The 14,105-nt window shown below is 42.3% G+C and overlaps 1 protein-coding gene across 5 annotated transcripts in view; it reads right to left on the reverse strand.

The window, feature by feature from the left end:
- Positions 1–775: 775 nt before the first annotated feature.
- Positions 776–14,105, reverse strand: part of PRPF18 (pre-mRNA processing factor 18) — a 103,477-nt gene continuing 90,147 nt past the window's right edge. For all 5 annotated transcript variants that reach the window (XM_053895440.1, XM_053895441.1, XM_053895442.1 and 2 more), the window contains one exon: positions 776–2,099. In XM_053895440.1, coding sequence (XP_053751415.1) covers positions 2,019–2,099 — 81 coding nt within the window. In that variant the 3' untranslated portion in view covers positions 776–2,018. The remainder of the gene's footprint in view (positions 2,100–14,105) is intronic.

The raw sequence follows: 14,105 nt of genomic DNA on the forward strand, positions 1-14,105 counted from the left end.
ATTTTTTTTTTCAAGCCTTCTACCCATACTGATCAATTTTAGAAGGTACTGGTGTCACATAATAGTTTCTTCCTTATGAGGAAATATTAGCAGCAAATGGGAAGACAACGTGAAATTAACGAACTACCGTGCTGTGGCCTGACGTGAATAAAGCAAAGTAATCTGGGGAGTGTTCATGCAACACTATTTATCAACAGGCCCTACCCAACACGATACAACTGAAGTCTAGACTAGCGTCCTATGTTTTGAGAGTCTGTCTCTCATCTGCTCTAGAGTAAGCTCCCGTAAGTTCTAATTAATCTGATCATAAGAAATGGTTTCCAAAGTGGGGAGTGGGGTAGGGAGTAAGCCTGATTCAGTCAGGGCAGTGGGCTTCAGCCCCCCGTGCAAAAATCCAGCAGACACGATCAGATAGGCACGGCTATACGCCGGCGACCAGGAGTGACTTTCAAGCCTTCCCAAAGGGGCCAGAGGAGGGACGGCGCATCTGTGTGCATCTACACGCTTCTACTGCTCCGCCGACCCTGGCTCCTACCGCATGCTCCCACCTTTTCAACTGAGCACCCGCGGAAGGTGGGCGCGGTCCCAGAGCCCGGACGGAGGCCTGAGCCACAGAACCTTAACGAACGTGTCCGCTACGAAGGCTGCCGCTGCCACCACCACCGCTATGCCGCCACCCTTCTGTGAGCGCACGCGGCCTCTCAACGCAGGCCTCGCGAAAGCTACTCTGGCTACACGCTAACGACCAGGACGCAACGACCAATATTCACGAAGGTCTCATTCGCCAGGCAGTGCGCTAAGCATTTTATTTCACTTGAACACAACGGCGCTCCGAGGTATATACTACGCTTACTAACTACCACTGCAGACAGGGAAAATGAGGCTGAGAACATGAAGTTACTCGCCCACGGTGGCGCGCTCGGGGGGTGGAGCGCTGGAATCTCCAGCTTGGAAGTTGTGGCTTGGGAGCCCCCACCTGGCTGCCGTCCGATGGCGCCACTCCACCAAGTCAGGTGTGTTCCCCTCACCCACCTTCCTCCGGGAACGGAGTCCTCTCGACTGCCCGGGCATAGCCATTCATCACCATGATCTGGGTAGGACACCGTGAGCTTCAGAAGTCCTCATCTGAGGAAAGTCAGACCCGTGACCTAGGACTCGGGCAGTAACAAGGGTCCCGGAATCCCGCTCCTCTGCCGGGCAGCTGGCAGCTGGGAGCCGCAGTCCACCGTGGGCCCGGGGACGGCGACACGGGCAGGCAGGCCTATTCTGGGAAGAACCAGGGGCATCAAAATGTCCCCATCCTTGGCTGGCTTGACAATCCATTTCCCCACCTTGAACCTTGATGCACTGGGTTTATGTAATTTAAACTCCTGTTGGGATACCATCTTTTTCAAACTTCTATTTCCTATTAATTCTATCTGTCCCAAGTGATGACGAACATTAAGATTTACACTCCTTACGAGGCAAAAGCCTTGAATGCCAGAAAACAACACTCCACAGTGATAACATTTACATTCAAATTCTACTGCAAGATGGCAAAAGTTCAGCAACATTTAAGGACTATAAAGTTTCATTAAATGGTTCCATATTTTCATTGAAATATATAAAAATATCTTTTATAAATACTACATAAAAGACAATGTGAAAATTACCATATTTTACAGAAATAATTAAGTCCATCCTCAAATGTTCCTTTATAATCACCTGCCAACTCTCAGGTTTAGAGGGGAAAAGTCATTTTAAACCCCCTTCTGTGACAGTTGTCTACACATTTAAATTACGAGGAAAAGTCTTTAGAACTTAATTTTTTGATTAAAGTAAATGACACAAAAATCAGTTTGCAGCCAGATATGATATGAGAGCCAACGCTGTTTCTTAAAACCAAGAGGACTGCATTAGGTAGAACTCAAACTCAAGAAACTCCTTTTTTTTCTTCTTCCCTCATTCCTGTTGGTAATTCCAGAAGTCCGTCCCACGTTCACTTCAGTTTCTCGTCACTTATACGCCACACACAGATTTCACAGCGCATTGTACTCCACACATTTTGATGGATCTGTAGGGAAGTGCTTCTGGCAGATGGTCATTAACCTCTTCAACCCCTAAGCAAATAAGGAAAATAAGGACTGGTTATGAACTAGTATTCTTAATTGCCCTTCTCAGTACCCACTGGTTTACCAGTGTCTCCACTCCAGTGTAGCAGCCCCCAGCAAGACCACTCAGATGCACACGCAGAGAAATGTTTGCTCACGTGCACCCAAGAGAGGCACAACACCTTCACAACAGACCTGCTCGTAGTAACAACAGAGCGCTGGAAACCCAAATGTCCGCAAGAGGAGAATGTGTGAATACGGTCTAGTATGGCCACCAAAGGAACATGTGACAACGTAAAAATGAGCTAGCTAGAACTCCAGCAGGTTCCACCGCAGAGGTAAGCCCAGCTCAAGCATCCACTGTACGTACTGAGACAGCAGCTCTCCTTTGTATCTAACAAGTCCTGCGTGTATGTACATTCCTTGTGACAAATGAGAAAAGAGTCACAAATCATCTTCTGTGCTGCCTGAGGGAACTGTGTCGATGAGGGATTCTGATTGAGAACAACTGATACACATACACCTTAGAAACAACGCTGAATATGAAAAGCAAGCGGCAAATCTACGTAAGTATAATGTCATTTTAATGAAACTGAAAAACTGTTAAACAAAAGGTACTGCTTATAAATATACACAGAGCGTGGTGGAATTACTTTTGAAAAAGCAAGGCAACAACAAACAAATTCAGGGTAACAATTACTTCTGGGGTAGAGGAGGGAAGCAGAGTCAACGATCTAGTTCTTAAGCTAGGAATAAGGCCTTTAGATATTATTTATTTCATAACTTATGTATTACATGTATTCTTTTGTGTATACCAAATATTACATGATAAAAGCATTTAAGATTTTTTTTTTAGAGAGAGAGTGAGAAGTGGGGGAGAAGAGAGGGAGAGGGAGAAAGGGAGAGGGAGAGAGAATCTTAAGCAGTCTCCACACACAGCATGGAGCCCAACATGGGGCTCAATCCCATGACCCTGAGGTCATGACCCGAGCTGAAACCAAGAGTCAGACACTCAACCAACTGAGCTATGCAGGCACGCCGATAAAAACATTCTAATATCATCAAAAAAACAGAATACAAATCCCACACATGACTCGGCCGACAGAATACAAATCCCACACATGACTCGGCCGATCCTTAGGAATTCAGCAGAGGTACTCCTGCACTGACCCTGTTCTGGCATCGGCTACCATGCTTTGATTCTCTTCAGGCCACTATGATACACAGAATTGTCAGGACCTCACAAATGTCAAGTGCCTTCTATCTCTTCTGCAGTTAGGCCAGTTCTCAACCAGCCAGTAACTCTGCAGTGACTTTAAATGGATGACAAGAACTGTCACTATTAAAATTGATTTGGTCTCTTTCAGCTCATCTTTCAATCTGTGATCTTTCAACATCCTTGGCTGGCATCTGGTTTTTAGTCATTCTTCTTACCTTTCTCATCCTCCACTGAGCAATCACTAAGTCATGACCCAAGTTCACACACAGCAGAGGGACAAGAACAGAAACCTGCAACATGCCACGATAGACCTCTCCAGTGTCCAGAACAATTCCGGGAAGAGCTTTGCAAACCAGCAATGAATCCTATTAACTCTTTCACTTACCAGTCTATAAACTTCCTTGCTTACAAGGAGGTGCTCTGTCCAATGTTTTATTGAATTCTATATATAAACCACCACCACCAAGAATAGCAGTGCTTAATTTTAATGACTCACAAGGCAACTTTGGGCACAAATTATGTTAAGGTTTCTCACCCTGGGTTCACAAGAACTGAAACCACCCAGTTCCTACCACACTGACAAGAACAATGAGATCCTATCACAGGCCAAAGGCAGACTATGGTCAGAGCTCTATCGATACTGAATATGGAAGTGTATACAGCACACTGCCTGATACTTAACTAGTTTTCTCTCAGGATTCATTTTCTTTCCTCAAAATGATATGATGAAATATCATCAGCTCTCACAACGAGACAGGGCTTCACGGCTAGCAGGAAAAGCCATGTGTGGCTATCATCACACAACACAATCACAACAGGGCGTCCCTGGCAGTCTGAGGAGAAGGGCAAAACAGTGCCTAGAAACGTACGGTGATGTAAGAGGGCTCTAAAACATCAAGCATTTAGAACTCTTACTCTGTAATCACGTAAGTATGCAAACGAAGTTCAAGCCCAGGGACATCACCAAAAGCAGAGCGAAACAAGCAATAACAACAAAAAGTCCCTGCAAAATCTCTTCAGGGCCACAGTAACTAGACAACACCAATCAATAGAACTCCCTTCTATGAACTGAACTATAATCGATCAGATGCAACATCAGAGACTCATGACTTTCAAACATTTTACTCAAGGTCCTTCTGTAGATTCAAAGAGCGTCCACATTCTGGGACTTAAAAATCAGGAGTCTGGAAGGTTATCTTTCAGCCAATATCCAAGACGGCACCTGCAGGCGGTGCACAGACAGACCATGTGATTCGCTCTGTTCCGCGTTTACGTCTTCTCATTGTTGTCCCCTGTGCTAACCAGGTATTTGCTTTAGGCTAAAGACCATTCCCTCTCACAGTCCAGCTTCTCCTGCTGGGAATTCTCATCATGTGTGTGCAGAATTGTGATTTGTAGCTATGGAAATAGATGTGATAGCACTAATCTGGCATCTTAACTTTTCCGAACAAATAGGTGAGAAGAGAGAAGGCTAAGAAAGAACACCCTGATGAAATCCAAATAGTCTCAGTCAGCCACGAAACATGGCAAGAATTATTATGAGCAAATGAAAGGCAGACTGGTGTCAGGACTGCTGGAGGTAGTTTTTCTTGTCAGAAATGGAAACTTGGCTGTTTGCTCCTTATAGAAGATATTTGTGATGCTTATTTAACCCCACTAAACAGATTCTAGGATTTAAAAATAAATACCAGTATCCTGTCTGAAATCTTAGCTGCCACAAGGTTGTGAAATTCAACAGTGTGAGTCATAAATAGTTACCACGAAACATTACAATATATTTTTGCAATAGGGATTGATAGGATGCAGCACAAATTTTTAAAGGGGTGTAATGTCAGGACAGCATATGGTTATTTTCCAAATGGAAACAAATCTTTTCAACCAGATCCCTCAGGATTTCAGTTTCAAATTACCTGAGGATGCTTAAGCCAGTAAGACAATGAGCTGCTTACTTTAGCTTACTGCAAAGAGCTTCTTAAAAACTGGTGCTATTAAATATCATTTTTATTTCCATGTAAGCAATACATATATTTAATAAATCTTTTTTCAGTACCGACAGGGTGCCAAGCACTGTTCCAGGCTGAGAGAACACAGGGAACAAAGCAGAAAAAAATCCCACACATTGAGATTATATTCCAATGAGGGAACGCAGACAAGAAATGAAACGAATATGTAAACCACCTCATGTGAGATTATGATAAATGCTCTGGAGAAAAACAAAGCAGGGAAGAGGTGTGTGTGCATATGGGGCGTGGCCAGAAGGACTCTGGCTTTAACTCCATATGAACTGGGGAACCACCGCAGAGCTATGAGCAAGACAGCGCCATAATCCGATTCATACTTTAATGGATCACTCTGGGTGCTGTGCAGATACTGAAGAGGGGCAAAGATACGGGGCGCCTGGCTGGCTCAGTCAGTGGAGCATGCAGCTCTTGATCTCAGGGTCGTGAGTTCGAGCCTTGTGTTGGGTGTAGAGGTTACTTAAAAATAAAATCTTAAAAGGAAAAAAAGGGGAAGGGCAAGGGTAGGAGCTCCGAGCCCAGGCAGGAGACGCTGCAATGATCCAAACAAGAGACGTCGGTGGCCGACCCCAGGTGGCAGCAGTGACGGTGGTGAGAAGGGAACAGACTGCAGATACACTGTGAATGTAGAACCATCAAGGTTTGCCAGCACACAGGATATGGACTAAGCAATAATTCCTTGTTTTGTATATATATCATTAGTTTCTTAAAGTCACATATTACTTAAATAATGGCAGTCCTCTGCCTCACCCTTTCCAATCCCCCCATTCCAGCACCCCAGAGATAATCATTTCAAATCTCTTAAGTGTTTCTTTCGGTATTTACTGCCATCTTTCTAAACACTATACTGACAGTGCTTGACTTTTTCTGTCTGTACGGTTAATCCTTAAACCACACCCACTGGCCCCTCACAGACAGACACACACACACACTTTCTCTTTCCTATCTTCCCCAAATACAATTACTAGTGAATGCAATATTCAGGATTTACTGCAGATGTCTACCCAAATGTTGTTCAAAGCAGAGCCACAGAGTATACTATGACAGTATGTCCTTTCCTATCTTTCCCTATCTTTTTGCTTGTTTATGTAGGTATCACCATTTCACTCTTCCACAGTGAAACTACACTCAAAATGGCTGAACACAACAGGTAATACATCTGTTCCATTTTTCTCCTGGAGCCCTCTAGGTGTTCCAACCTAGAACAAATGAATTCCAGATCTCTTTGCACCGTGACCATCCTAGAGCATGCCTTCCCCTTCACCCGGGCAGTTCCTTCCACCCCAATCCTGTGCTGGATCTGGTTTCCTGGATCTTTTTTATCTCCCTCCCTCATCTTGGTGGAGCACATCCTCAAGCAGAGGCAATCCAACACAGTGGAGTGAGGATTACCCACGTTCCAACCCGAACTCCAACACTTACTAGCTGTGTGGCCTTGGGAACTAACTTCTCCATGGCCCCGTTTCCCCACTTGTAAAACAGAAATTATCCCATCAACCTCATATTATTGCTCTCAAGTGAAGTGAAGCACACAGGAGGTACTAAATAAATGTTAGTTATAATGATTCCAAGGAAGGGTATTTGAGAGGTCACATTTTTAAAACATTCTGAGACTCGTCTGAAAATTTCTTCAGCCCATCTTCACACTTAATTGCCAGTTTAGACAGGAATACGACTGAGTTGAAAACTATTTTCCTTCTGTTACCCAGGTATTATTTCACGGTCTCGCAGCTTCCAGTACTGCTAATGAGAAGGGCAACAGCTTTTTAATTCCCGAATCTTTGTAAACCACCTGTTTCTTTTCTCCAGAAGCGTTTAAAGTCTTTTCTTTATCGTTAGCCTTCCAGGGTTCTACTGTGTTAGGCCTTGATGGGAGATCTTTCCTATTCATTTGCTATTATTCAGATTTCTCTGAATTTCTCTGTTCACTTTTTCCTGGAACCTGAATAGTGTGATCCTCTAGACTGATTCCCTTGTTCTCTTATCCTTCTCTTTTAACTTTTACATTTCTCCTGTAATGTTTGATTTCTAAGAGGTCATTCTGATTCTGACTTTTCTTTGTGGCATAATCTTACTTCATGGTTACAGCCTTGCCTAAAGATATTAATTAAGCTTTTAATTGAAGGGTTTTTGTTTTTGTTTTCTCCTGTTCTTTATACTATAGCTCTATCTCTGAATTCCTTTTTTTCTATGTGTTTCTATGTGTTTTCTAATTTGGTCTCTTTCACACTGTAAACTTTCTCTAAAGGTCTGAAGGTCCTTGATAAACATTTGTATTTATGAACAAGGCACTGGAGAGCTAAGGGAAAGTCCCTGAATGGGCAGGGCTGGTCAAGAACAGAACTTCATGTGGGTACAATACGGCAGCAATCTCGTTTTGTCACTGGAGAAATACTAAATGTTAGTGTTTTCTCTGTTCTCTTGAGTCAGTTCACAGAGAAGAATCCTCTAAATTCCTGAGCAGGCTTCCAGCATCACAGGAACCCAGGGAGAGGAGGAACTGCAGGTCTCATCTGTTAATACAGAGGCTTTCACTTCAGCATTCTGTTTTCACCATGGCAGGTCAACCTTCCTGAATAGTACAAATCCCTCAGAAGGTTAACTTGTCTTCTGCTAGAGGAGAAGGGCAGTAGGGCCCACGTGGGTAAGGCAGAAGGAACCTCTGGATTACATATCCTAATTCTCAGCCACTATTCCTCATTTTTAGCCCCATCCCATAGACTGGACTTTTAGAAGTGCCAAAGAGCCCCACATCTTGACCTTTCCAGATTCTACAGTTTGTATTAATGGCTCTTTAATAACTCCCCCCCCCGCAAAAAAATTCAACCAAACTGTTTTTTTTTTTAAATCAGTATGTTTCTAGGAAAATATCTACACAAATTAATGGACTGTACACTTATAAATGATTAATATAGTAAATTTTATGTATATTTCACAATGTTTAAAAAATCTAATTAAAGCATTATAGAATATTATAGATAAAGTATAAAAATACCAAATATAGAGGCATCTGGGAGGCTCAGTCTGTTGTGGGTCCAACTCCAGCTCGGGTCAAGATCTCACAGTTTGTGAGTTCGAGCCCCATATCAGGCTTGCTGCTGTCAACACAGAGCCCGCTTCAGATTCTCTGTCCCCTCTCTCTCTGCCCCTCCCCCGCTCATTCATACTCTCTCTCTCTCTCAAAACGAAATAAAACATTAAATATATATATATATATACACACACACACACATATATATACATATATACACACACACACACACACACCCAATATAGGTACAGTGTGGAGTACCTGCATGTGATACAGGATATGAATCCTGCAAAATGAAAGTTTACACCCAGATAAATCAATGAACGATTATTATATCAATGTGCATCCACTAAAAAATTAGCAATTTTTTTATCGCAGAAAATAATAATTTTCTAAAACCAAACCAAACTACAATCACAATTCATAGCTGGATTTGCCTTTTCTTTTACAAACTCTCATTAGTTACTAGGACTTAATGTCGCTGCTTTTAAGTAATCTTTGTACGATGTACAGAGAAGACACTTCATGAAATTATTCTGTCCCTGTCACTATTCTACGCTATAAGAACAAAGCCTTGAAAATGAAAGCACAGAGCCACTTCGTGATACAGCCCGAGAATGTCAAGAGTAAGGGATGAGTGCCATTTTCCACCTAGCTACTTAAAATTCTAGCAACGAACTGCCCAAGTTCTAATAAAGGAAAGAATTTACATGAGAAAATTAAGTTAAAAACGAATCCTGACTTCGGACTGAAGGAATACTCATTTGACCTCAAGTGTGATGTTCAAAGAAATGTGTACTTAATGATTAAAAGTTAATCTCTACAATTTCAAGTAACACCCATAGTTAAGCATAAAAAAACCAATCCTTCAAAAACTGTTTACCGGAATTCTTTTCACACGAGAACACCATTAAAATTGCATTCATCTAAATAACTCATGCTAGCCTTTTAAGTAACTCATCTGGATCTCACTACTTGGGATGATGAAAAGTCCCACTGCAAGTGCTGAAAGTATAAAAATTTCCAGTATCTGCAGAACTCAATGGAACTTTAGAGACAAGTGGTAACCTGGGACTGACTCACTGTGCCTTTATAGTTTACAGTAAGAACAGAGCTGCTCTCATTCTCACCTGTCTGGATGCTTCTTTTCTGGAAGAGAACGTATTTCCAGTTCACAGGCTCATTCATCATTTCACAGAAAGTGACAACGAAGTACAATGACCAGTGATAATCCCATTCTGAAAACAGCATTTGCCCGCTTAGCTAAGTTAGGTGAAAATTTATACCAAAGGACCGATTTGGGCAAAGATTTCCTTTATTTGATTACCAGGCTTTCAGGGGACGAGGCAACCTGACTTTTTTTCATGCATGTAGTTAAGAAACAGACGATGTAATACCCCAAGTTAAATATTTGTTATCAGTGAAGCTGCCAGTTGAAACGAAACACACACAGCTTAGATCAGCATTCCCCAAAATGTGTTTCTACTGAACACTGGCATTCTATGATATTAAAAGGTGATGTGTATGATTGATAAATGCTAGCCATATTTTTCTCTAAAAATGTAATACAGCAGAGAGTACTACATGGATAAACAGTTTGTTATCATGAGGTAACTTGCCTTTAAGAAACGGTTTAGCACAGCCAAGAACACCAGGAGGTAGCATGAAGCCACACGGCCCACAAGTGTGACGTATAATTTGCACAGGGACGCATAGGGAATGTTTAGCAGCTAACCGTGATACTGTATATTCGACATACAGATCAAGTTGTGCCACTCAGTGCAGTAATGCAAGTTTCTGCTATACCATTTTCAGCAACACATGATTATAAATTCACAAATATTCCATGAACAAATAAATCTGGCAAATCCTAGCGTAGGCGAAACATACCCAGAACCTGAAATATAGATTGGACTAATTGACAGAAAATGTTGACATGATGTCTTTACTAGGGAATTTACTAATCTGGATTACTGACAACAACTCACCAGAGAAGATTACAGGACATTTGCCTTTCATAACAGTGAAACCTCATGAAAAGTATTTGGAAGGAGTATTATTCCTGCATCATCTAATCACCAAAGAAATCTGTGTTATAATATAGTACACAGATCAATTAATCTACATGTATTCGGGACACTATCATCAGGAAACAAAGAGCACGATCAAACTTGAACATGTGATGGCAGTAATTCCAACAATTTTGCAAAGGCATGGGCAGGACTTGGGCCCAACAAGAGACAGCAGAGTGTCCCCGAACTAGCACTACTGGGAAGCTGTAGCCAGCCTGCGCTCTGAAGGGGCAAGAAGGACTGTAGTTACCGAAACCCAGAAGTAACTGTATGGAGATGGCCTCCTGAGAGAAGACCTGGCCTTGGGGAGGGGGTGCCATCAGCCCTCACTGACCCCACAGGGAGGAAGCCAGGGACATCAATACTTCTGACCTGTTCTTCTCCCACCTACAAAATGCCTTCAAGCCTCTCTCACTACCAACCCAACAGAAGCCAAAAAGCAAGGGAGACTGTCAATGTCACTGACAAAAGCCAGGTTTCTGGGCCACAGGCCAAGGCGAGGAAACACGGCAAGTGAGCCTGCAGAGCAGAGCCGCCTGATGACAATTTCAGCCTTTCTTCCTTCTCTTCTTTACGGACAAGCATGCCCAAGATATGAACCTTTTCAAGAGAGGTTTTTAAATGACTGAATTATAAGGTCTCTAAATAACCAAGAGCCTCCTATAATCTGTATACAAGAAGCTTTACTCAAATCTGGGCCAAAGGTTACATCTGCATTTGGCAGAACAAAGTTCTTAAAGTTACTACCACCAATTTGAATCTAACCTCAGATTTGAGACCAGCTAATAAACTATACAACTTTTCTTTGATCTGCACGATGAAAACACCCTCCCTGTGGTGCGTTTAATTTTTGTGAGCAAGAGAACACTTCGAACAACTTTCGCAGTTTAAATTCTATAGAGGTTTGCAGAAAACCCAAAGATGAAATCCCGGTACTATAAAATAGCCTCCTGAATTGTTTTCAGCCATACTTCCTAACACATATATTTCTCACCAGGATGTCTAAATACAAAAATAATTTTTCCATACATCCAAGATTCCATTACATGATGTCCAAAAACAGGCAAAGTTAACCGATAGTAACACAAGTCCGAAAAATGGTCACTTCTGATGGGAAGAGAATTTGGGCTGGGAAAAGGCATGAACAAACTTTTGGGGTCCCACTAGAAACATTCTGTATCTCCACCTTTTTCTCCTGTCTAGATAAAAAATTACATATATCAGGAATCACTGGACTGTACAATTAAGTTTGGTACACCTCACGCATTTAGGTTTATCATAGCTCAGTTTAAAAAGAAATACTGACCCTATTAAATGACTTCCACAATTACCTACTCAGCAAATACCTTAACATAGAATATGTCTGGGCTAGGTAGTCACCAGAGGTCGGCAAACTACGGTCCGCAGGCCACCCGTTTCTTTCCCACTACAGCCTGCAGGGTTCAACAGTTCCAATGGAGACCTAGGAAATGCAAAGCCTAAAATATTTACTATCTTTTAAGATGAAGTTTGTCAACCCCTGACTTTAATATACTTAATGTATCCCTTTTTTAAGGATAGTCCATTAAAAAAACAAAAAAGATATTCTAAATCAACCCCACCTCAACACCAAAGTAACAAGGAGGGAGATTCAAAAGACAGCTTAGCAAACCAGTCAGCTCATCACAATCAAGAATTTCATAAAACTCCGCCACTGGGGGTTGGGGGGGACGGGCAGCATTCTTTGGCCTCGAGCTGTTTAGCACCATAGGTTTATTTTAAGACATCAAAAATCAGCATTTTTGTTTGTCCAAACACAATGCTAACTTTTTAAATTTGGTGCCAATATTTTAAAAAATAGAAGCACACAATATCTTGGAAAAAAAATAAGATCTTTGGCACATATAAAAAATTAATTAAAAAGAGAGGAAGATGGAACACTGACCCATATTCCTACAAGGGAACCGTGAGTTGAAGGGACTCCAGCGGCACCGGGGGCGAGCATCGGCTGACACCTCACACTAGCTTGCACCGTCCCCTGCCATGTCAGAGTCGAGACAAAATGAAACAATGCTTCTATCTGTGTCCGTATGAAAAGTAGGAGAACAAATGTCAGAGGGTCAGGTGTTTAACACTCAGCTCACTTACTACCTGTCATGGGCATGTGGGTTTGCAACCTTAGGTTTAAGCAGTGGCCTCAAGGGAAATGACAGAGAAGAATCAAAGACATCAAAGGGCCAAAAGGGCAAGAGCTGGGGCACCTGGGTGGCTCAGTCGAGTGTCCAACGTCAGCTCAGGTCACAACCTCATGGTCTGTGAATTCAAGCCCTGCATCGGGCTCACTGCTATCAGGGCAGAGCCCGCGTCGAATGCTCTATCCCCCTCTCTCTTTGCCCCTCCCCCACTTATTCTCTCTCTCGAAAATAAACATTTGGGACACCTGGGTGGCTCAGTCCATTAAGCATCTGACTCCTGGTTTCAGCTCAGGTCATGATCTCAGGGTTCATGGTCCCAAGCCCCACACTGGGCTCTGCGCTGACAGTGTGGAGCCTGCTTGGGATTCTCTCTCTCTCTCTCTCTCTCTCTCTCTGCTCCTCCCCTGCTTGCTTGCTCTCTCTTAAAGTAAATAAACTTTAAAAAAAATGAATAAACATTAGGGAAAAAAGAGCAAAAGTTAACTTGATGCTTGTAAACATCAAGTGGTAGGGATCTCCCTCACATCTTCCCACTGGCTCTACTCCTGTCTCAGGGCAATTGTGCCTGTTAAAAAGCTTCTCTGTACTATTTTTTGCAACTTCTTGTGAGTCTATCTGTAATTATTTCAAAATAAAAGTTCAATAAAAAGAGAACTATTGTTTCCTTACACTCATTAGAAAGGTCCTCCTTCCTTCCTATACCTTACCCGGTCCTAAACTACAGGCCAAGTTTACTCCCCATCCCACCAGAGAGCTCCTCTATTATCCACAGCTCTTGTGCTCAGATCCCCTCCAACGGTCTCCTTCAAGGAGTAAAAAAGGAACATTTTCACATCTCTTGTCCCATATGGTATTCATTCAGGCAGCAGATATTTATTGAGCACCCATGAATGAGGTACTGTTCTAGATCGGGTATATAACAGAGAACTATGTTCTTGACTTCTGGAACCTATGCTACATTACGTCTAATGATGAAATACAAGCTATCATTACACTTTGTAGCAGTCATATTATACTACTCGTTCAATTGCACGTACAGCCTACTAAATTCCCCAATCCTTTCTCGTATACATTGCTCAGATTGTATACTCAAGCAACTAGGTCATTGGATCCAGATTTTTTTATGGTCATCCTTGTTCAACATTATTTTTTTACAATCTGTTCTTTTCTTCAGTCTTTCAAGAACTTCTGGAATGCCAACATCTTCTCCACCTTAACACACACCCTACTCTTTCTTGTTTCTTGCTGTCCATAAATCCAATAAATAAACCTCTCAGTATAGTCAACCAAACCAGTCATTAAAATGTTTAACAGGACAGTCTGAGGTGACTAAGACCCCATGACATCTCACCAGCATCCACCCGACAGACATGGATCTATTCAGTACTCCACGGCTTCCCACACTCAACCAGCTAGGTAGGAATGCACCTGACTGTATTACCATATTTACATCTGTCCACAACAATATTATCGGGTTTAAGTCAGACACCTTCCTGAAGTT

Source organism: Panthera pardus, unplaced genomic scaffold (genome assembly GCF_024362965.1).
Source record: "Panthera pardus isolate Hobbes unplaced genomic scaffold, ASM2436296v1 HiC_scaffold_6, whole genome shotgun sequence".
Classification (NCBI taxonomy): Eukaryota; Metazoa; Chordata; class Mammalia; order Carnivora; family Felidae; genus Panthera; species Panthera pardus.